The 24,599-nt window shown below is 41.9% G+C and overlaps 1 protein-coding gene across 1 annotated transcript in view; it reads left to right on the forward strand.

The window, feature by feature from the left end:
* Positions 1-24,599, forward strand: part of FNDC3B (fibronectin type III domain containing 3B) — a 185,220-nt gene that overhangs the window by 30,200 nt on the left and 130,421 nt on the right. The window contains exons 2-3 of the mRNA XM_030954819.1: positions 6,760-6,898; positions 14,620-14,695. Coding sequence (XP_030810679.1) covers positions 6,788-6,898; positions 14,620-14,695 — 187 coding nt within the window. The 5' untranslated portion in view covers positions 6,760-6,787. The remainder of the gene's footprint in view (positions 1-6,759; positions 6,899-14,619; positions 14,696-24,599) is intronic.

A 24,599-nucleotide genomic window follows, 5' to 3' on the forward strand; every position in this document is an offset into this window, starting at 1 on the left:
ATTTGCAGGAGTGAGAATGCTGTGGAACCATTGGATTAGCTTGTCTGCCTGTGGCTTTCTGCTCAGCCATATCTAATATAAGCCTAATAACAATTTTGAAGGTCTGTTTCACCCATGGTGTATTTTATTCCTTTCAATCTAGTTACACTAGGTTTGCACATGACTATGATGGCCTTCAGGCACTGCGCACCCCAGGCGTGGGTGGTGGTGGGAGGAGGGCAAGCTTGCTTTTCCTACACGAGTTTTCACAAGGTTTCCCCCTGGAAAACCAAGGGGGAAAACCCCTAGTGGGGTGAGGTTTTCCTTTGGTAAAAGACTCCTTTGTGTGCCAGGTTGCTTTATTCCAGTTATTTCATCAGAGCTATTATCTGCTGATTAGTTGTCCTTGCCATGTGAAATAAGACACTCCTGCGTGATGCAGTTTGACCTGATATCCCTATTCCTGATGCTCATTTCTGGTACATATTTGAATTTACTTGGTTATTCCATTTCTTCCTAAGGTTAAGCTAGGAACCAGTTTTTAGTAGTTTTTCTGTTCCCAAATGACAAACATTTCCTATGAGGGGTGTGTGGCTGGTTGCAGCACGAATTTGTTGTTCTTTAAGATAACAGAGTTTCAAGCCTGGAAAATTTGAGGTCAAATTTTAGGTCCAAATAAATGCAAACTACTGAAAATCTTCATATCATTACCCTCTGGATCGCTGCCTTGGGAATCTAACCAGTGTGGGGAAGAAACGATGTTAATTTTCCTTGATCCTGCGTAGAATTGAACACTGCTGATAATTCCATCTTCAGAGATGGAATGTACCACGCACATCGAAATCTGTTGTTGTTTAAAGTAAACTAGAGGGGAACAAACCCACTGATTAATGACAGTGGTTAAGTTTTGAGAGGATGTTTATGCTTTTCAGCTTGCTGGAGATAGGATCCAGCTACTGTGTCCTTTTCTGTGAAATGGCACAGAGAGCAAGCAGCAGGCATTTCACTACCTCTTCATAAAATGCCAGTGGACTGTGTGTATGTATTCCCTCTAATCTGTTTCTTTTGTCATAACAGATTTTTAGAATTGCATGTGTTTCTTCAAAATTGTTATGAAGAAGCCCGGCTGTTTGGATGCTTCCAAATTAATCTACCGTGTTTGTAATTAAACCGAGAAAGAATGTGTTCAGGTTTCAGTGGCGCTGCAGACGGATGTGATTTAACTAAACTAATGAAGGCACATCAGACAAGACAAATTCCAGACTGTTTGTGCCTTGACCAACCATCTGTGCACATACCTCCAGGTACTGCTCATGTCTCAAGAGGCTTTTCTACATGAACAATTATTACCACTCCTCTTTGAATTGGAACGGCAAGCCATGGCAGGAGTCTCTTGAAAGCAGCTATATTTACCACTCTGCTTTTCAGTGAAAAATATAAATGTGTTATGTATGTTTTAATTAGTCCCAAATTTCACCGTGTGCTGTACAAAATACAGTAGGCAAATGGGGCAGTGTGTGAGTTCTCTCGTCTCTTGCACATGAATTCCAGCATCAGCAGGAATGTGCAGAAGGAGCACTCCTCATTCAGAGCCTTCCTAGTGGGTTGTAGCTCCATACTAAATTCTTAGTGTCTGGGAATATGTTTACAAATAAGACTGTGTATACATACTCATCTTGTACATACTAGCAATTTTTTTTCCTAGTTATTTTTCTTTCTTATTCAAAAGGTTATTCAAAATCACTCTGGACAACCAGCCATTTCTTCAACTATATAATAACCAGCAGTAACATGATTTGACATGCCAGACTTTGATAGGATTCTTCAATTGCACATATAATGTCCTGGAAAATAACAAATAATTTCAGGACTATTTCTCTTTATGGAAGAAGAATAAGATATGCTGCAGGTAATGGCTTCTGTGAATACTGAATGAGTTTGTTTTTTTTAAATTCTCATTATGTTTTACTGTGTATCTTTTCCAAAGTGAGTTTTTGTCTAGAAATATTTGAGTCTTCCCTATTTTCGGGGCATGGGTTTCTAAAGATGTGTTTGACCTCTCATTGTGCCAGGTGGGACTCCCTCTGACATGAACCTATGATTCCATACATACCTTTTAACCATGGCAAAGCCCTTTTAAGCAATTCCTCCTTCCTCTTGTCCTGGTTATAACCACACAAGTGTTTGAGGGTTGGTGCAGTGCAGTGGATGGGGAACCGTCCTGTGTTCACATCAGCTGTGCAGGCCGTGCTGGAGGTTTTGGGCTGGCCATGCTGTCAGGATGTGGTTTGGAGGATGCAGATCAGATATCACAAATCTTTTTCCTTTTGGGTCAGAGAACTGCCAGTTTCTGGACATCCTCACTGCAGAACCTGGTCTGCCAGAGAAAATGTCTGGCTGGGGGGAGGAGCAGTTGCCTTGTGACTGCTGGTCAGCAGGGCACTTATCAACAGGCTTTGGCTTTTGATAACACCAGAACTGGCCTGGCTCATGGCTCTAAAGTACTAAGTGGGTTCCTATAGTGCATGTATTAAAGCAGGGGTAGAGAGGAGTCTGTTGGACTGTGTAACCCTGTGTGTGTGCCATCTGTGTGTGAATTTTGTCATGGGGAAGTGGTAAGGGTTGGTTTCTTTGTTTGTTGTTTTTTTTTTTAGGCTGGAAAGAGAAAATTCTTCCATTTTAAGTTTATACTGTGTGCATTTCAAGTATTTTTTTTAATCAAGGCTAGGATTGAAGGCGGGGTAGCTTCTTACTCTTTTTGCAGTGTGTTCTCTTGTATTCAGGCAGAATACCCCTAAATATGCACTGCAGGAGTAAAATGTGTGTTTAGCACTGAATTTTAGTTGTATATTAAATAAACCTGGGTATGTGGCTCTACTTAGTATTGAAAACTCCCTGTCCTTGCTGTAGTACAACTTCTGTAATTCCAGATGATTGTGATAAAAAAGCAGAACACTTTGTTCAGGAACTTTTAATGGTCTGCTGCAGGGAAATAAAAATCAAGTCTTTGCAAGAGCAGTCACAGGACTCAATATTCACAACTCCTCTTGCCCCTGCCAGGTTCTCTGCGTTCGTCTGCCATAGCTGGAAGAGGTTCTTTGGCTTTGTAGAATACAGAAGGTAGGAAGAAAATCACAGAAAGAAAAATGTTCTTGGCTTCCAGCCCTATAAATAAGCATGGGTGAAACCTTCTAGGAAAAGTAGAATTGGGTATCTTGATGTGGTTCACACTGCTTTTGGAATTTCAGGAAAACTGACGTAACCTGTTGGGTCATGTTGTTTGACCATACATGGACATTGGGTTTTAGATAGTTACACTTCATTCTTCTGTGTGCTTTAATTTTCTCTCTAGTGCCATGTGCAACTAATTTATGTATTACTAATTCACATATTGAATTAATTTAAGGAAATGGAGTCATCTCAGGGATCAGTAGAAGGCTGCAGTACTGAATTGAAAATCAAGTTTGCAACAGTAACTTGCAGACATCAAAAGATTTGGAAGTTTTGTTTGGGGACAGAGACATCAAACTTGGATGGTTGTTTCTTCCTTGCTCTACAGCAAAGTGGAAAGCTATGATTTCCATATTCCTGGAGGAAGCTAGACAGGGAGATGCAGCCTCTCACTCCTTGTTGGCGTTGTTGTGACCTGTCCCAGCCAAACCTAGGGAATGTAGACGCACAGGAAATATCTTTTTAAAATTTAAATATAGTCAGCTTTCTAGACAAAACCCCAAATTTGAGTTAGTACCTGAAAAAAAGGGCTGTGGGTTAGTATTTGGCAGTTCATATTTTAGCTAAGGAAGAATTCTCATATCCTGGAATGTGACCTGGCTCTTTGAGCTGTGTCTGGTGTTTTCTTCTATCAATGTTCCCAGTTTGCAGGGAGAAAAAAAAATTGTATTCAGACCTCACTTTTTGTATTAATCAGCTTTGCATCCCCTGAGGGAGGAGGAGTAGTGGGCTTTAGGAGGGGTGTGAAAGCACAGCTAATAAATCTGTTTTAAGTAGGATGGGTGAACAAATAAGCTCAAGAAGTGTGTGAGGCCCGTGTTTCCAAAGGATTTGGCTTTGCAGTGAAGTCTGCCAGCCTCATGGTAGATGTCTTCACTCTGCCTGGAGTACATCTTTGTGAAATTCTGCCAAAAATTCCTGCCAGTGGCTGTGCCTTGTAGCCAGTACTGCTGCTGGTATCATCTCTGGTGGGGTCGTACCAGACCTGACAAATAGAGGAAGCTCTTTTTATTTGTTTTCTTATTTAAGCTCTTTTTATTTATGTTTTCTTGTTTTTTTGTTTTCTCCTTTCAAGTGAGCCAAGTGTAGACATGGCTGTAGTGACAAACCATTAATAAAGCAAAAGGAATGTAGCTGCAACACTTTAAATAATGACACGTAGCAAATAAATGTCAACATATCCGTTGTTGTGCCTGGAATGGAAGTATTACTTGGAAAATATGTTGCTTCAAGCTACAGTATGGGGTTTTTTCCTCAAGAAAATAGTATCAGTGTGATGTTTAAACTGTTAAAGCTTGGCTTTTGGATTCAGACTAAATGAACGTGTCATTTGTTTGGGGATTGGGGTTTTGTTTTATATGGGTTTGAAATGGTTTCTATGAATGCTTTGTTCCTTACAAATGACCTTTAAATGTGAATATATACATTTGCACACAGGACAACTATAGATGCATAAATAAATGCATGTATAGCCAGAATAGTTGGAGGTACAGCTGGCTTTTGACTAAATCAGTCTGTTTCCTGAAAGCTGTTCATTCATGTGCTCTCTGATGTTCATTATTGGGCTCTTTCAGTCCTTTTCTTAATCTCAAGCAGTTAAGAAATGGCTCAAAACCTGGCATATTCTGTTCTTCCTTGGTAAACAAACAGAACCCCCAAAAAGTGAAGTCACACTGCCCCCCTCCTCCTCCTCCACCCCCAAATCCCAACACCTGTGAATATTGTTGTTGGACTCGGATGTTTCTCAAAATTAAAACCTGAAACTGTGAAGTAATGAGAAGCAAAAGCTTTAGGATGCACCATCCCAACAGCAGCTGTGTCTCAGGCTTCTGGAGAACTTCTGTCCTGTAATTGAGTCTTGGATAAAAGGAGGGATTTAATTTAAAGGTGGATGGAAATACATTGCCTCTGTTTATGTCTTGGTGAAGTGATGATTAGAAAAGTGGTGTTTTCTCACAGATGAGAACAGTGGAAAGAGCTGTGAGAGTCGTGCTAAATTTGGTACTGAGTTCAATTAAAATGATCTTGAGCTGTGTGGCTGGAGGTCACATTGCCAGGTTTGCACACCTTCTGGAAAACAAATGTACTTTCAGTCTTCTGGTTCTCCTTCGATGTGAAGGGGCCTGTTTGATGACAGTGAAAGGATAAGACACATGTGATTCAGTCTGTGTGGGCACTGTCATCACTTCTAAATCACACAAGTGCTTTTCCTCAGGAGCTGGAGGAGCAGCTTTTGGTCAGGCTGGTGTTTCTGATCATGAGGCTGTGCAGGTGATGGGATTGCAGTGAGCTCTGGAAGAGGTTGATGAAAATGGAGACAGTGTATTTCAACTAAACTGATAATTTAGTTGTTGGACAACCAAAAAAAAAAGTCCAACAGTATTTGGGGCCAAGGGGATATAAGATATGCAGCATCTATGGAATGGGATGCTCCAACCCTGGTGAGGCTGGCTCAGTCTTTGATCCCCTCTGAAGCAGCTGAGTTAAACTCCTGGTTTATGGCTCTTTAGTTATCCCCCATGCTCTTTGCCAAAAATTCCCCTTTCTGTACTGTGGAGTACCCTGATGATCTTGTGCCATCTGATCACCTATGCTGCCACCTAAGTCACAGCATATTTTTTTTCTAACTTGAGTTTGGGATGTATATGAAATTATTCAGGATGACATTGAGATTCTCTGGCAGGAGGTGCGCTGAGGAGGCTGCTCATCACTGGACATGTGAGGTTGCTTTGCTTTAGGAGCTGTTGAGCAGAAGTCTAGATAAGCTATGTGGTGAGATCATCCATGTTATTCACTGGAGTTGTGTTATTGCCCCATAAACCAGCATGATGATACCCTTAACACTGAATTAAGACTTGTTTTTACAGGGCAGCTTCTCATGGCTTTACTGATGCTTGTGTATCACATCAGTTAGCTGTGAGAGGGGGAGGGTGTGCTGGAAGTGATGTGTGATTTTTCACAAATCCTTACGTGTTGTCATCATTTTCTCTTGCCCTTCCTAGAACGGGGTGTTCAGAACATTGAGGATGTGCTGTCCCTCCTGCTCCAGCAGCAGCCTTAATCCTTTTGGGTCATGATTAAGTGGAAGTCAGGTGTCTGGTCTTTGTTTTGTAGTGGCAGTTCACACTATTTACAGGGCCCTAGAAAAAAAATAAAGGTGTTTGGCTTTGAAGTGTGGCTGTTGAGTGAAATTGCTGTAGCATCTTAAACCATGTGGGTAATTCCAAGAGCTGTGGCAGCAAGCAGGATGGTGATTAAGAGCAAAACTCTTAAGTGTCTCAGAACCTGCCTATTTCAGCAGTGAAGGCTGAGGTTTATAACTGTGGGAAAGAGTGGAAATCTGCCTAGTTGGTTTTTGGAATTCTTGCATGGAAACTTGACTTTCCATGCTCTTGATCCAACAGTTCAAACCTCCATTCAGAGGCTTGAGCTCCATAAGCCTCCTGTTACAAAACCAGGGCTCCTGCTGAAGTTCCTGAATGGCAGAACGACCTTCTGAAGTGCAGCAGGGTTTCTGCAGGGTCTCTTAACTGCTGCTTTCTCTTGCAGGAAGTCCGTTGAGGAAAATTCTCCATGAATGTACGTCACAATGATGATGACCGACCAAATCCCGCTGGAGCTGCCGCCGTTGCTGAACGGGGAGGTGGCCATGATGCCCCACATCGTGAATGGCGATGGATCACAGCAGGTCAGAAACTGCCTGCCTTAAATAAACTTTTATTTCTGGGTCACCAAGACATTTTCAGAATGGGGAAGATGGTTTTCCGTAGCACTAGGGAGTGCAGAGTGTTTCCTGGGATGTAGAAATCTGCCTTTCTGCTGAAAAGACTTTAAAAACAATGATTAAAGTGTAGCATTAAATTGAATGTGTTTGTTTGCATGTGTGTTCATTCAAGTAAAAATAGTGTAATTGAAAGAGTGGCTATAAATGCTGCAAATTTGAGGGCTTTGCAGGAAGTTAGTCTTATGATTTACTTGTGCTCACTCTTGTCCAGACATCTTACTAGCATTTGTGGTGAGATTTTGAGATTTTAAAAATGGTGAGATGAGAAAAAAATGGAGGTAAGAAAAGAAGCGGAGAATAGCAGTGATGTCTGCTATTCTTTGCTTACCTCACTATGCCTTTCCCAGCAGGCCTGTGTGCTACCCTGTGCTTCATTATAAGAAGCAGGTGTGAATTTTGAGTGGGTTTTTGAACAAAGGCAACTTTACAGTTTGCTTTTATTTTTTTCCTGGGAGATGCTCTCTAATAAGCTTGATCAGAGGTGGGTGGAATGATTATAAGACCACAGCTATGCCTTCGTGGCACCATACAGCCTGGAAGTTCAAGCTGGTGGGTGGCAGGTTCCCAGATATGTCATTTGGGGTCAAGGGGTCTCTTTGGAGAACATCTATCTACTCTGGCAATATTTTTGTGCTGCTCAATTTGGTCTTCTCCTTAACATGAGAAATTTCAGCCAAGTATTGTAACAAAGGTAGAAGCAAGCTGTCCTTGAATCAATATAAGAGGTCATTTTGTTACTTCTTGTTCCCTGGATCATTTGTTCCTCCTTCCAAGCTGTGTTTTGAGTTAGACCAACCTCAAGAGGAAGAATAATTTCTGCTTTCCTGGTGAGCTTCTAAGTATTTTTAGTTATCTGAAATCTCATTATGATGTAGACTTTCATTGTTGTGATTAGTTTTTTGGTTTTTTTTTTTTTAAGTCATTTTTACAAAGTGTGCTTTGATTTGAAAAAAACAGAAAGGAATGCTTTCAATGGCTGTATTTACCAAATCCAATATTAGTACACTTACATGAAGGAACAATCTTATTCATACTGGAAAGGATAATTGTTCTTTAAGTGCACACTTTCTTCCTTGCCGGAAACCGCTTACCAGGTCAGACTGTCCTGTCGGTGTGTCCTTCTGTATTCCAGAAAGAATAAGTGAAATCTTCTGAGCCCTCCTTTGAGATGGTGCTCTAAGCCCAATCTTTCCATTTCCCCATCTTTGATGATTCAGCAGCCTGGCTTGGCAGATGCCTCTGTTGCCTTTAAAGTAGTTTCTCAGCTAATGTTTTGCATTAAAAAGAGTTGCAGGTGCGCTGGAAGCACATTGCTTCTTGCTTTTGCTGTGTTATGCAAGCACCACTCAGTAGAACAGTTCTGGGCCAGGTCCTTCTTCTGTGTGCTTGCTGGATGATGCCCTTGGATCTCATCTCCTTATCTCTTGAAGTACCTGTAGCTGAAATACCAGTTTTCCATGAGGCCTTTTTGGATTCTAGTCTGGATGTGCCCTTCTCTGTTGCAAAGCTTAGCTACCTCTACGCTTTGTCATTTTCTTCCTACTCCTGAACCTTTAGGTGATGTCTTTGCTTTTTAAAAGTACAGTTCTAGAGATGGAATGAAGTTGGAATAAATGCTTTGTTTGATCTTTGCAAATGAACTATGTTAATTGCTCTTAACGTGGTTTGTTGTAACGTGGAAACAAGTGTTAAGTGTTTGTTGAAAGAGATTTATTTTAGGGACTTGTAAGGTGGGAAGAGGCTTCAGGATAGATTCACACAGGGATGATTTCCTTAAGAAAGATGGTTTCTATGACTCTATAAATAGGCTCTAGCTTTAGGAGGACACACATTTACAGGGTGTAATTACAGTCTCCATTAGAAGCTGGTGGTGAGAAGGCATCCTAGCAGAGCTGGTGGAGGATGAGGAGTGTGGAGTTTTCCAGGCTGCAGTGTGGCCAGCAGGCCGGTCAGTGCCTCGTGCTTTGGGGCTGACAGAATGGAGGTTCTGATGGAGAATAGAGGCTCTGGGCACCCTGGCTGTTGCTCACCCTCATGTGTTACTGGATTTGTGGAGCCTCAGCTGTGCCAGCACCACAGAGCTGCATTAGGAGCTGTGCCTGGAAATGCTGAGCTCCAGGGAAAAGCCTTTCCTCAAAAGACCCGTTCTTACACACAGAATAAAGCAGGCTGGAGCTGGTGAAACACCTTGGCCTTGCCAGCAGCCAGCTGGAGAGTGATGCAAAAGGCAAATCTGCCAGTGAACAGGCCTGCAGTGTAAGGCAATTGCATGGGAACATTCCCTTTCTTTATCTTCCTGAGAGTGAGGGCTGCAGAGCTGCACAAGGCAGGGCAAGGACTGTCTCTGCCTGCTTGACAGTAATCCCTCTCCTCTAGACTACCCAAAATGTCATTTCTAGCACTGACTTTTTTTTTTTAGTTTCCCACACTTTATGTCCACTACTGCTGACTGTGTTTAATGCTTTCATGTTGCTTCCAGAGCTGTTTCTGCTTCTAATCCACTTGTAACTCCTTAGGGGATTCAGGGAGCAATAATTAACCTTTTGGTCCAAGAATTTCAATGGTTTCCTGTAGGTACTCCACTGCAAGCTCTAAAAAGCTTGGAGTATGAAGTGGAGGGGCAGCTAGCTGTGCTACAGCACCTCTGTACAGAATGTTGGGCTAATTAGTTGGAGAAGTTTTATTTCAGCTTGGTTCACTCATTGCACCTGCAGAGGTGCAGCAGGTTTTCTGCTTGCCTGCTCTTTGTAAAGCTGTGTTTACCTACCCTGTGGTTTCACCACTTGGCTTGAGCTTAGGCACTGTACATAGTGCTGTGTGTGTTTGTTCTTGTCTTTTAGGGTCACAGGCTTTAAATGAGGGCGACAAGAGCACAGCTGAAGGAGGAACAAGATTTGGTGCTTTCCTTGTGCACCTTGCAAACAACTGAAAGCACTTTAGCTGGGTTTTGTACTGAGCCACAGCGTCTGAGCTGAGTGAATGAACTTTCTGCCAAAATTTAGTTACTTCTTTGTGGTTTCTCAATTTATTAATTTATTTTGTTTTACTGCTTCTTTGGTGTGTGTGTTTTAAGGTTGGATAAATCAGGAGGTTCAGGATCTACCACTTGTGGGTTTTGCTGTAAAGAGTACTCATGGTAAACTGAAGCAATTCACTTCATACCTCTATTAATACCATTAATACCTCTATTTTTTGTCCAGTCAAAAGAAAGCGTTTTTCAGACACAATTGAAGTATTCCTTTTTAAAAGTCAGCTTTATTGCTTAAGATGTAACACGTTCCCTGATTTTTCTTACTGAAGAGATGCTGGAAGTGTTTAGCCTACCTGCTCTGTGTGACTGAGGGATGTGTTCCTGAGTGGTGTGGCTTCTCTGGTCCTTCCTGTGGGGATGCACCTGGAAATTTAGTGGGGCACAGTCTTTTAAAGTAGGTAATGGAATGGATACAAGTGATTGCTTAGTTTATTTTCTTTTCTCAAAGATGCAATGCATTCCATAAGTTATGTGCCATAGAAACCGTAATTACAATAAATTTTAATGGTTTCAAGCATTTGTGAGGAACCTGTGGCTGGATCCCAGGTGTTGCCTCTGATGTTGTGCTCCCCAGCTGTGTGAAGCGTGATATATCTCATGGAAGGGAAAATTCACCACACGGGAAAATGTTTAATGTGGGGCTGGAATAAGCCTAAGCCCTGCAAGCTGCTCTTTGACCTTAGTGAGGAAAATATTCTCATAAGGGGGAAATACTTTTAGTGAGCTCTGGGGCTGAATTGCATCACACGGATTCAGGTGAATGTCATCCCACTCACTGCTGTGAGAGGCCACAGAGCAGGTGGGGGATGATGGCCTGCTTTGAGTGTGAATTTTCTGCTGTGGGCTCAAACTCTTGCATAAGTAAACCAGTAGTGTACAGAAGAGATATAATAGTGTATGCCCTTGGTCCTTATCAGGTGGCATTTCTGCCTTTTCATGAGAGGGTTTCCCCACAGTATTTGTAGTTTTATATCATGGGGTGCTTTGGATGGAAGGGACATTAAAGCCCATCTCTTTCCACCCTCTGCCATGGACAGGGACATCTTCCACCAGACCAGGCTGCCTCAAGCCCCATCCAACCTGGCCTTGGACACTTCCAGGGATCCAGGGGCATCCACAGCTTCTCTGTTCCAGGGCCTCCCCACCCTCATAGTAAAAGAATTATTTCTTAATATCCAATCCAAAACTTCCTAGAGTCAGTTTATTTATTTCTGAACCTGAGCTTATGCCTGCATTAGCTTTGTGGGCACTTCTTTAGTCTCTTCCCCTGCTTCCCCTGGCCATGAGAGTTGGATATTGGGAGCAGGGGAGGCACGAGTGACACGTGCTTGGCTTGTCATGCAAACTTAGTCTGGACATACTCTGTGGGATTGTAAATATTTATAGTAGCTATGCAACTCAGTAACATTCATCACCCAACAAACATGACTTTCAGTAAAATAGAATGACATCCTTAAATGCAAAATAAGTGCAAAAAGAGCTTTATGGAGATAACAGAGTTTCTCTGAGGATGCAGCAGGTATGGCTGGGCTTCAGCCCCGAGTGGATTAAACTGCTGAGTTAAACATCAGAGTACTTTTTAGGGGAAAGAAAAATCCTTTGGGATTGTGCTGCTGATGCCCTGCTCCCAGCTGTCCTGTGCTCCAGCTTTTTGGATGGGAGGAGGCCAAGGACTGGAAGTGGGCTGGGGTGACCTTGGACATGAGACCACACCCTGAGATGCTTCCAGCCAGCAGTGAGGGCTCCAAGTGACCCCTCAAGTTCTTCTCCTCTGTTGCCATCTCATAATTATGTATAGTTGGCATGATGAATATTGGAAGAGGCATAGCACAATTAAAGATCATCTGGGTTTGTTTTCATTAAAATAGAGATGTTATCTTTATGTTTACTTTTTTTTATTGCTTTCCTCAGATTTTTTAATTAAAAGCTTTAGAAACGAGGCTTCTCCTGAAGATCCCTTGTGTGAAAGAGGGAAGCTGTGTTCCAGGCTGCAGAATATGGTTTTGTTGTTTATGAGGACTTGGGGAAAAATAAATAATGGAATTAGTTTTATATACTTGGTGTGTATAAACAAAAGAAGTTGCAGTGTGCCTTGACACTATTTGTCCCAGGCAACTGGGACAAATCAGGGGTGTTGGCTGGAAGGTGCCCTATATATAATACTCAACATGTGCTGGCTTTAATGGCTTGGCCTCATTCCTGCATCTCTTTGGTCAGTGCTGTGCAGCTGTGAGCTCTGGGGGGGTTGTGTGCAGCATGGGGGGACTGGGTGGTGGGATGGGTTATGGGGGCACCCCAGTACCCCAATTTTGGGAATAGAGGGGCTGGGGATAGGTTGCAGCCTCTGGAAGGATCGTGCCTGAGGAGCAGGGTTGCTGCTCCCGGGTCTGAGGCCACTTTGGTTTCATGTCCTGCCTTTGTGCCCAGCCCTTGCTCCATTGTTGACCCACGTCAGTCACACCTTGGCTATTCCTGTTTGCTCTTGATATTGCTGCCTTCCCCCAGCAACAGCCTGTAAATGTTTTCTTGGGCTCCAAAGGTGTCTGATCTGAGCATCTGTCAGTAAGGAGTTATTTCCATATCTATAACATTTTAATAGAAGCTATTGTAGATAAGTGCCGGGCTCTGCCCACAGGCTCTGATGGGGGGAAAAAGCTGTGTGGCTGCTGTTCTACAGGAAACAAACTTGTTACTGGAACAATTTGTCTTTAAAACCCCTTAAGGATGATGCTGCTTCATTTTGACCATCATAAGCAGCAGCTGTGAATGGGAATATCACCTTTTAAAATGCAGCACCCCAAGGAATTATTGTAAAGGGACCACTGCAGGTGTGCTGATGTGGACACTTGTGCTGGTGATGGACTCCTGGGACAGGAATTTGTAAATTTTCTGATAACTCTGGGGTAGGCAAGTGCCTTGGGTAGGGAGAGGAATCTGTCTGTCCTGCTTTAGGGAAAGGATGGAGCTTCACATGCACAGGGCATCAGTCTTAAGGTCTGTATTTTGAGGGCACCAAGTTCTTCCAAGTTGTAAAGGTGTGCAAGGGCTTCCGATTTATGTTAATCCAATTTGTTAGTAAATAACCAGCTTTAGGGCTGTTGATGTAGACACATAATGCAAATAAGCTGATGAAATATTTCTGAGTCTTGGCCTCTTTCGAGTTCTGGTTTCTTGTTGATTGGTTGTTTTGGGTTTTTTTATTAAGCTGGATGACATTGCTTTGCTCTGCACATCTTTTGACCTGCTGCCCATGTCCTGTGGTGGATAATTCACGCCTATTCATAGCAGAAAAGCACTTAAATGCTGTCACTTAAATGTTGATTGTTTGGAGATTAGGGATGGAATGGCTTTGTGCCTTTTATCTTTTCTGAACCATTTATTGTGCTCTGTGTGCTGGACCAGATCCACTCTGATCAGTGCTCCCTGAGAAATGATTGTTCCAGACAACATAATGACTTTCATATGTCATTTTCTGATTTCCAGCTTGAGCTTTAAAAATGTTGGTGGAATAATGGGTTTCTGTAGGATTACTGTAATTCAAAAGGTCATCTAGGTAATAATTATCTTATGCATTTGGCTTAAGGAATTCAGAAACACAACATGAATTCAAATTCTCTCGTTGCAGATTGAATGATTGAATTCTGCACGCAGATGTCCCAGAATATAAAGACCAGACCTAAATTTAGAAAGAGATCTCACAAAAAAATGTAGATTAATTTTGGTACAAATTGAAAATTTAATTTATATCTTGATTGAACTTCTGACAAAGCAGTTAGCAGAAGTGTGTTTGAAGTGTTTTAGTGAAAGTTTCACGAGCAGCAAGGTGGGATAAATGGTCTCTAGTCCTCAGTGACACTGTCCATTTAAGAAAGGATTCTAAATCACAGGTTTTAAACCCATTGTTTCAGATACCTGAAAATTTATAAAGATGATACAACATACTATGAACTGGACATATTTTGGTGCTTCCTGGTCCTTGTGTTATCCCATCATCTGCAGGATTCAGCAATGGGAGACTGGGATTATAGTTTTATTATTTTAAAAATATTATATTTGTTAATAAATAGTTTATTACTGGTTCTGCATGCAACTGTTGAACTGTGTGTGTGCCTACATATTTTGCTTAACTGAGATCTGTTATGTGCAAGACTGAAATATAAATTTTTGAAAACATCAACTCCCCAGAGCAAAAAACTTTTATTCCTGTGAACTTGAAACCCTGTTATGGATTGGTGCTGCATGTTGGAGTTGGTGAACTCTCTGTTCTCTTGTGCCAGTGGTCTGAAGATTTGTGTCCTCAGCTACCAGCATTTGGCCAAGTTAGACACACCCTCAAGATTTTGGTGTGGGACTCAAAGCCATAATTCTCACCTGTATGCAATTCAGTTACATCTTCATTTCAGCTCCTAAAGTGTAGGTGGGTTTCAGATCTCTGCCTGCTCCTGCAGTCTGGGACCCACAGGTGTAAGATGCCAGTCTGTGCCCTCCCTGCTTCCCCACCCCTTTCAGAAAAGGGATAGCACAGCTACTGTTTCAGGGAGATTTTAATTTTTGGAGATCACACTGAAACAAATGTTTATTTTTCTTTCTGCAGGTCTTTTTGGTTCAAGTTAATCCAGGTGAAACCTTTACAATAAGGGCTGAGGATGGAACCCTCCAGTGCATCCAAGGTAAGAGGATGCACAAACACACGGATGAGCATTGCTTTGCTTTATGGAATACCTGTTCTGTCCTCTCTCCAAAAATGTGATTTGCAGCTCTGAGAATGCGCTGAAGCACTGGGGAGTGAGAACTTGCAGACGTGGCTGCTCTCTGTATTCTAGGAGCTCAGTATCTCAGAATGAGTCATGCATTTCTTGGAAGTCCAGGAGGATTTCTCTCTTCTGTTATTTATCAGGCCCATCTTGCAGCCTCTTTGCATCTTTTCTGTGACACCCCCTCCATTTAAGCAGTGGAGGAGTGGGTGGTTCTTGCTTGAAGTTCCATCCCCATGGAAATGATGAATTAATAGTTGTTTGAGATAGACGTTACAGAAGCTTCCCTGAACACCATCCAGGGTTATTTAGTCTTGATGAGCAATAATAACTGCAATTTAAAGCTGCTTGTTGAGATTTATAGCCAACATGCTGTGTGGTAAGAAATTGGTCCATGTGGCAATTAACAGAGGAATAAAGCTGGCTAGTCCTTTTATTTGAGAAGAATGCTTTATTCTGGCTTAGAACATGAAAGATTTCCATTACAAATATAATTATGACCCCATTTATTTATAATTTTGTCCATACTCAAAGTGGTGTTCAGACAGTGTATTTAAATGAAGGCAACTTGAAGCCTCATGGTTCTGTATTCTGTAATTTAACGTGTTTGTGCCAGTGCGACTTGTTTGGTACTCATCAGCAGTCTTTCATAAAATTGATTTAGAATTTCTAGCCTAAGATTGTCTCCTTTTATTTGCTATAGCTGCAGAATTGACTGCCAAAGCTCATGTTTATTTGTATACACCCTTTCAGTTTGGCCTGAAAATTCTTTATACTCTTTTCAAGCTAAAGATTCTGATCCTACTTTATTGTAATATATTTTTATTACTGAACTAGATATATTCTTCAAACACAGGAAAACACCTGACTGTGGTGGTGATGGTGTGTTGGTTTTTTTTTCTTTTGGTAAAGCTGCTCTTACCACGCAGTTGTGGAACTTGATAGTGATCTATTGCAGAAGATCTGTTGTAATCAGCCTGCAAATATACTAAGATTTGGATTTGTGACAGTTCTGGCTTTGTGCTCTGAGGTTATTATAGAAGACAGCCTTATTTTGTGTGCAGTGTTTTTGGAAATTACACACCCCCTTGCTCCAAAAAACTTAGTGTCTTGTTTTTTTTTTTTTTTCCCCTGTGGCAGAGTTTTTGGTATGTTTAAAGGTTATAGATGTTTGGTATGGTTAAAGGTTGTAAATGTTTAGTATGTTTAAAGGTGAATGTATTCCCTGTACATAGGGCAGCACCCAGACAGTGTGCATGATGCATTTTCCAATGCTCCCACACTGCACTATGATTAGCAGGATAAGGAATAATTTTAGCACCATGTTAAGGCAGCATGAAAGTCTCTTTTTGGGCAGTGCCTCTCAGCTGGTAGCTCCCTGTGGAATAGATGACACTTGCTTTTTCCTTACTGCCACGTAGTCAGGGTTATGACATCAGATGTGCTGCTGAATATTCAGAGTGTGAAGGATGGCTTTATTACAAATTGGGTGATTCTCCTGAGTGCAGGGAGTGAACACTGTTAATAAAAACTTGAGATGTCAGGCTTGGTAACACTGAATTCTTCAGGATATATGAAAGCTCTTCCCATGTGACCGTTCTGCAGGGACAGCTAACTTTGCTTATGTAGAATATTTTTTTTTTTTTTTTTAATTTTGCATATGACTTTTTTGAGCAGTATGAAATCTTCAGGTTGAGCTCCTGGAGCCAGTTCTGGAAGTTCTGTGAGCTCCACTTTGTGTCCAGGACCCTGTTTGGCTCCTCAGCTGTGGTGTATCTGGTGATGATGTGCTTTAGAGGACTGAGGCAAAAACAACAGAGGAGATGATGATTTAGTGAATCTTCATTTGTCTTACTGAGGTTGGAAAAAAGACGCTTGCATGAGTAAAACCTCTGTGGAATATCCTCTGTTTTAAACACCCTGAAGTGTAATTAGCCACTAATTGAGTAATCACTGTTTTAAGCCAGAAAGAACAGATGCACATTTGAATGTTTCTGATGTTTTGGAGTGGTGGAGAAATCTCAAATACAAAAGCTTCTTCCAGTTCCTCAGGGTTACAGGAGTAAGATAATCATTGAAAACCTAAAAAAAAATAATAACCACTAAATAATAAAAAACAGGAATAAGTATGTGTTTGTAGCTGAGGATGCAAGGTGTTGCAGCAAGTGCTCTCTTCATTCCTGGTTTTGTTTTTAATGTACTTGTTTAAGACAATGATTTATAAGCCCTGTAGATCCTGGTGTGGGCCTGGATTAGGCAGCTCTTGGAGGTGATGGTGGATGGGAGAAGTTCAACTGGTCAGTGGGCATGGAGAGGGTCTGTGATTTCCTTGAGAAGACATTTAAACAGAAAATAAATTAAAAAACCCCTACAATAAATCTGGTCTTGTGGAGAAATCCAGCCCGTGAGCACACAGCCCACGTGGTGAGTTGTTTAGGGAAGCATCTGAACAGTTCCAGGTGTTCTCAGCAGGAGTTGTGTTGTTGTCTGACTTCCTCAGGATTTGCCTTCTCCATCCCATGTGATAGAGATGCTGTGGTATGTGGCTTTTGTAGCCTTTATAACCACAGCCAAATAAACGGATAAAGAAAAGGGATGTTGGGGATTAATTGAGATGAATGTTTTAATAGTTGCTAGAAGCTGAACCAAGACCTGGGGCTGCCTGTGTGGATGGGAGGCACGTGGTGCTGCCCACCTGGCCTGTGGGATGGAGTGGAAACATAAAGCACATCCTTTATTCAAGTGTGATTCCATGGCCAGTCTTTTGTTCCTTTCAGTCCACGTGGGTGTTAATGACAAATCTCTGCTGTGCTTCCTTTGGGATTTCCCTGCTCACCCCGTGCTGCCAAACACCCAGACCAAGCTCGGGGCTCTGACTGCAAAGCTGCCCCTCTGGTGGTTCAGGGGAGGCTGGTTTAGCATCTTCATTCAGTGCCTTTGCAAGATGGAACATGTGTATGTGCTCTGTCATCAGTATTTTAAAAGCTGCTCTTTATAGGAAGTTTGGCAGGTATTAAATACTTCATAAATATGTCGATATTTTAAATGCTTCATTTCCTTTTCACATATTCCCATTTTATTTGTCAAAAAATCAGGACTTGACTGTTGCTAGCTCTGCAAGAAAAGGACAAGGGCAGGGCATATCCTCAGCCATTTCTTTACTCAGCTGTTAACTGTGGACCTTGTATTTCCTTTGTATGAAAGATTGCTTCTAGCTAGTGCTTTGTGGTAACCACACTAAATGAAATGTGGAGCAGGGTGAGAGCCTGGATCTGGTAGGAATTGAAACAGACCCCTGAATTAAAAAAAAATAAAAATTATTCTGCTTTCTAAATTTCAAAATAAATAGATCTCACATGAAACTGACATGTTCAGGAAACTCATGTTTCCCTAATGGCTGATTAAATATGAGTTTTTTAGCCAATATCTTAAGATCTTTGGTAGGAACTTTTCTTGCTGCCTGAGAGTTTTGACATTCACACTTGAAAAATTCACTGTTTGTGCATAGTTTGGAGCAGTGAAGCTATACTTGAGAATCTGTTCAGAGCCTTTCCCTCCTGGAAGGCAATCATGCCAAGCTGTCACACCCGCTGTGGTAGGAATAACATGGGCAGAATGATTGTTCTGGTGCCACCTGACCTTGCTTGTCACCCACATGTTGAAAATATGTGTGTACAGAGTGTGCAGGCTGCATAAAGCTTCTATCCATTGATCACACAGAATTGCCCAATTACTGCTAAATGCTCTTTTTATTGCCATCCATGTAAATGGTCCTCAAGCTGGATCTCATTTTCTGCCACAAACCAAACTGAATTTTCTGTATGCATATAAAGCTGCAAAAAGCCTGTAAGAAGGTAGAAGAGCAGGTAGCAGAAAAGCAGCTGATGGAATAAAAGATGGAATTCCTGGTAAATTCTGCCTAACCCATGCTGCTGGAAATGCCCTCTTGAAACTCACCTCTAGTCTTTGTCTTGTATGCCAGCACAAGGTTTGGAATAGCGAAGAATAAAATTTGCCTGAAAAGAAAACCAATATGCTAAAGGGTTAAAAATTCTGCTTTAATTCTGTCCTGGAGCAGGGGGAATTCACCCTTGCGTAGGGTGAGCAAGGCTCTGCATTAAACTGGCTTTTGTGATTTATTCAAGGACAAGGTACAGATGTGCAATGGCGTGGAGGGGATGTGGTTATGTTGGAGCATAAATATCTGGGTTGCAGACAAGAACCTGAATTGCTTTTGGGTGGTTGCATTTTGAAATGAAAACAGGATAAAAACATAGACAGTTTACTAATACTGATATTTGTTTCAAGTGATGTTTTCAAGTGTTTTGCCATTGAGGCTTGAACTTGAAGTCTTTGCTGCTTCTTATCTTGTAAAACAAAGAATGCAAGATTTAAATTTCACTGCTGCTTTTTCTGTGTCTCTAAAAATGAGCAACTCAAGAAAAAGACCAGAAGTATGCAAAAAATTTAGCAGTGGTTTCTCAAATGAAAGATTTGCTGGAATTATTATTCCCCTAATTTGGTGGGTGGGTGTGGTTTGGTGTGGTACTGCAGAGGAATGGATAATATTAAAGGCTTAACAGCTGTATATTTGTATAGGAAGAGTGTGTGTGTCAGTGGAATAAGGCTGCTAGTACAGTCCAAGCAGACCAAACAAAGTGTGTATTTTTTTTTTCCTCTACGGTATGAGGTTGGAAATGAGGAAGTGAGTCAGTTTCTTGCAGGGGAGGAAGGAGTTGAAAATAGATGGGACACAGTGTGAGCAAGTGAGTGGTACCTGGGGAGTGTTCCTGCGTGGGGACCGAGGCACTGGGATGAGAGTGGTGATGGGCACACACAGGGGAACAGATGGATCACAGAATCCCAGAATGGCTTGGGTTGGAAGGGGCCTTAAAGATCATCTCATTCCACCCCCTGTGCCATGGGCAGGGACACCTTCCACTATCCCAGGTTACTTCAAGCCCTGCCCAGCCTGGCCTTGGACACTTTCAGGGGATGGGGCAGCCACAGCTTCTCTGAGCACCCTGTTTGTCTATTAACACCTTTACAGTGAGGAATTTCTTCCTCTTATCTAATGTAAACCTGCCTTCTTTATGATTAAAACCTTGTCCTGGTACTCCATAACCTTGTCCAAAGTCCCTCTCCAGCTCTTTTTCAGCCCCTTTAGACACTGGAAGGGGTTCTGGGGTCTCCTCATGGCCTTCTCCAGGCTGAAGAGCTCCACACTCAGCCTGTCTCCACAGCAGCCTTGCCATCATCTTCCTGACTCTCCTCTGGACTCTGTGCAACAGTTCCACCTTCTTTTCACGTTGGGGACCCCAGAGCTGGATGCAGTACTCCAGGTGAGGTCTCAGGAGAGCAGAGTAGAGGGGGAGCATCACCTCCCTTGATGTGCTGATCCCACATCTTCTGGATGTCACAGCAGAGGCTGGGGAGGAGAGAAACCTGAGGAGACACAACAGAAAGGTGCAGGCTCAGGTAGCTGGCTGTGTTCCCAGTGCTGCCAGTTCATCAGGAGCTGGGAGCACCTGCTCCATCACTCTGCAGGGGCAGATGTTGGGTTGTTCATCAGTGGACCTGGCATGGCTTCGCTCTGAGATGAAAGAGCAGCAGCACCTGAAGTCCTGCTGCCTTATAGAGGCTTGAGAAGGCTTGGAGATACTTAATTAAAGAGCAACTGGTGAAATCTGCAGGTGGAAGGTTCTTTGGGCCCTCCAGGGCAGGCACTGCCTGTGTGCTGGTGAGATCCAAAGTCTGGAGTTGGAGTCCCTTTGGTTCTATCCAGAGCATCACCTGAATTACAGAATTTGGTTACATTTTAAGAAATACATTTGTGACTTTATTCGTAGTATGCTGCAAAGCACTGCATTGATCAGAACATTACATTTGTCAGAGCAGAAAGAAACATTGTCCTTTCTCACCTGTATCTGCTGGTGGTTGGGAGCTGCTTGTGGTCAGGCAGTTCCTGGGGAAAGGCTCTGGGGACATCTGCCAGGGTGCATGGCAGCAGGACAGGAGGGACGTGCCTGGCTGTGGCAGGGAAGGGAGGGGTGAAGTGCTGGGTGAGCTCTGGTTCTGTCTCTCCTTGTTTCTGCAAAGTGTTTCAGCTCTTTCCACCTACGTGCTGGTGGGCAGGCTGGTTCCAGGGGATGGAAAACTCCCTGTAGGAAATGCAGCTTCAGTTCAGACTGTTTTGGTCATTAGGGCTTGCAGCAGAGCAGTCTGTGTGATGGTGTTTTACAGCATAGCTCTTGGTATTAAATAGCTTTTGTTTACACTTTGTTTATTAAGCTTTGGCTCAGTTTCTTTCTGTTTACCAGCAAGGGCCCTTTTCACCCTATTAAGTTTTAAAACATAACTCTTACCCTTCATTTGCATCACTTTACTTTGACTCCTGGTACTTGGTGTCTAGATTTAGTGTTTGATGGAAAAGCCAGGCCTGCAGTACCCTGTAGCACAAACAAGTTTTTGATTTATTAAAGTTCTTTCTATTAATGGACAAATGAGGAAATATCTGTGTAAACATCTTCCAGAGTAAAGCTGTGGTTGAGAGTAACTGAGAAAAGAAGCTCATGTCAGTGTCTAACCAGCCTCTGTATTGACCAAAATATTTTTTTAATATCTATAATAGAGTCAATATTATCCTTTAGAGGCATTGTCACCATCTTCTGGGTTTGGTCACTTGAGTGTTTCAGCAAACTCAGCTCTGTAGCACAGGCATATCCCCAGGCCTGGAATCAGCTGTGCCTTTCCTGTTGGGATGTTACCCATGGTGCATTCCATAGCTATAAACCACCAGCTGTTAATCATATAATCATAACAGGCACTGTTAATTTATTTTCACATTGTTGCCCAGCTAGAAAATACCAGAATTTGCAGAGGAACCTTTCATCCTCTGTGTTATTTCTGATGTTTTTGGTGCCTCTCTGTATGTCAGAGAAAGGCTCTTTGCTCTTTTAGTGTTTGGTCACCTTAGAAAACTGTGGTGTGATGTATCCTTTATACCTTTCATGTGCAATAAACAACTTTAAGGCTTTCATATCTTTGTGAACCATGTGTTGAAATCTAAGAGAGAGCAAAGAGCTGCTAACCTGGAGTAGGTGTTAGCCATGTTATTGTGAGATCACCCCACCATTCCCTGTTCATCTCATGGTTTTATTTTTTTTAGCACACCACAATCAAGTATAGGAAGCCATGTAAGAAGCCAAGAGTAAACAATGGGATGCTTTGTTTACTGTGTGAATAATCTTAGCTTCTCCATTTTAAATCCGATAATGCTAAGAATAATTGTGGAAATTTATTTTGCATGTGTGTGATTAAATCTTGAACCAGATGCACCTGCACTTGTAGCTTTGCTGGGTGGAATATCTGGTTCTTTACAGTTGGTAGCTGTTATTTGTTATAGCTCCCCTGACACAAGACAAAAGGAAAATAATTTTGGCATGTGATTAAATTTTAATTTGCCTTAATCTTTCCAAATGCTAGATTGTGACTGTTTTGTAGTACACTGATAGAAAGGGACAGTGATACAGCTAAGGTGGAGATATTTTGGAAATTCTATGAAATGTGGAAACCAAGAATTTCTTGAGACCCTTGCTGATGGTCTGTGGCCACCTGTGCTGGAGGGATGGCCAGAGGCTCTCCCAGCCCTGCAGCCTGGTCCCTGGGGAAGCCACTGCCCTGGCCAGGCTGGGATGGGACCTGGCAGCCAGTGCTGTGTCCTGCTGACGTGGCCTCAGGGCACAGGAGCCTTGGAGGAGGAGAAATAAATGAAGACCTGAACCATTCTGGTTTGTACATATGTAAAAACCAATCATCCTGCTTCCCAGCAGAACAGCCCCCACATGAGCAGAGATGCAGTTCTTGAAGCTTGTCCTTTGCTAAAATGGAGATGTTTTTGTGTATTTTTTTGGAATGCCTGAGAATCTGCTGCTGGGAAATGGGTTGATCTCTAGAATTAGGAGAGCAGACTTTAAAGACAACTGTTAGAACATACGGTCTGGGCTGTAATTTCAGACTTTTTTTGGGTTTGTAAATATGCAGGACTTGTGTTTGGGGTTTGTGTCTGTCCTTATTTTGCTCGTGTATGTGTGTGTGTTGTTATATATATATGTATATGTCTGACAGACTCAGGAATCATGGTACATCCAAGGGTCCTTGTTAAGGCTGTCTTGTACCAGCATACTATCAATTTTTAAATTTCCCAATATCTCTGGATCTCTGCCCAAAACACAGGGAATCTCTTTGAGTGTGTGGGTATCTGCAGGAATGCTGAAGTTGTGTCAGCCCTGCTAAATGCAGCTAATCCTCCTAGTATGGACCCCGTGCATTCTATGGTGGCAGGGTTTTCAAGTCCAAGATCCACAGGCTACAGACATTGCAAACCCATTAGTCAGTGCTTTTAGTCTTTTTACAGTGTATTAGTGCAGCTATAGTTCTGAATTAGTAAGGCAGTTGTAGTCAGTTTTCCTAATCTGAAGTAATTATATTTGTTGGCCAGAAGAATCATGAAATTATTCCATTATCCATATTAAATTCCTTTACTCCTCATCACAAGCAAATATTTGGTTTCCCATGCTTTTTATTCTTTAATCTTTGTGATTCTGGTTCATGTTTGTTGTTCATGTAGATGTGGATTAGGGATGGGGATGAAGCGCATTGTAACTTAGAGTCTTTGCAAGGCTTTTAGTATTATGCTTCTCATTTTTAATTTTGAAACAAATCTCAACTCGGATAAGTGATCATAATGAATTGACTTTAAATGGTAAAGAATGTAAATTGGATTGTTGGTTTTGCTAAATTTCAAATTGTACTTACTCCCACCATAAAAAAACTAGTGTAGTGGTTGTTGAAAGCTGTATGGAATCAGCTGTTGATTCTGCTGTTATCAGGTTTCTGGGGCTGGGTAGCTTTCACTCTGACAGTCAAACCCCTTCTATATTTAGATACAATTTGTGTGATCATATCTTAAAGAGTCTTGTTTGTTCCTTCTGCACTAATGTTTCCTCATGGTCACTGCCGTAGGGAGGATTCTGTGCCTGTGACATCAACAGCTCATTTAGTGTGTCGTGAATATTTTCATTAATAGGGGTTTGAAGAATAGATGATATTACAGAAATAAACTGCAGAGTCAGCTTTGCAATCAAAGTGATGTAAGCATCACTGGCTTCAAAACAAAAAGGAAAGGAAAAAGCCCACTCAACCACATTAACCAGTGTGAAATTGCATAACTGTGACAACCTCAAAGTGTGTAGACTGCCATCCAGTTGTATCAGTAATAGTTGTTTAACAGTAATTCTAGAATCTGACTTTAATATTCCAATTTATTTAGGACAAATATCCTAGAAACAAATAAACCTACACTGTGATTTACTCATTTAAGCACCACAAGAATTAATTTTGATTTTTCCTTTCTTTGTGGGTCAGAGAGCTTCAAACACTACTTAAAAATCAAGCTACTCCTGGAGATGGGTGGGAGTTTTGTTGGGGTTTTTCTTTTCAATGCTTAACAAAATACCAAGTTGTCATAATTTGTGCAATTTAGTTTTTTATTAATGTACCCCTTGTGTTATAATGTAAAGCTGCAGGGTTCTGCATATGCTTTGTTTATAGACTGTGTTTGATTACTGCTTATGACTTTTGCCTTCTTGATTATATTGTTAACAACAGTTTTGATGGTGTGTTTTGTGATTTGGTTTGGGGTTTTTTCCTTGCTCTGGTTTTTTTCACAGTTTATTCCTCTTGTTTCTGTTGGGGATGAGGTGGGGAAACAACATTTGAGTGTAGATGGGTTGTCACAAGCAGTGCCTTGCTCTCTGGG

Source organism: Camarhynchus parvulus, chromosome 9, assembly GCF_901933205.1.
Source record: "Camarhynchus parvulus chromosome 9, STF_HiC, whole genome shotgun sequence".
Classification (NCBI taxonomy): domain Eukaryota; kingdom Metazoa; phylum Chordata; class Aves; order Passeriformes; family Thraupidae; genus Camarhynchus; species Camarhynchus parvulus.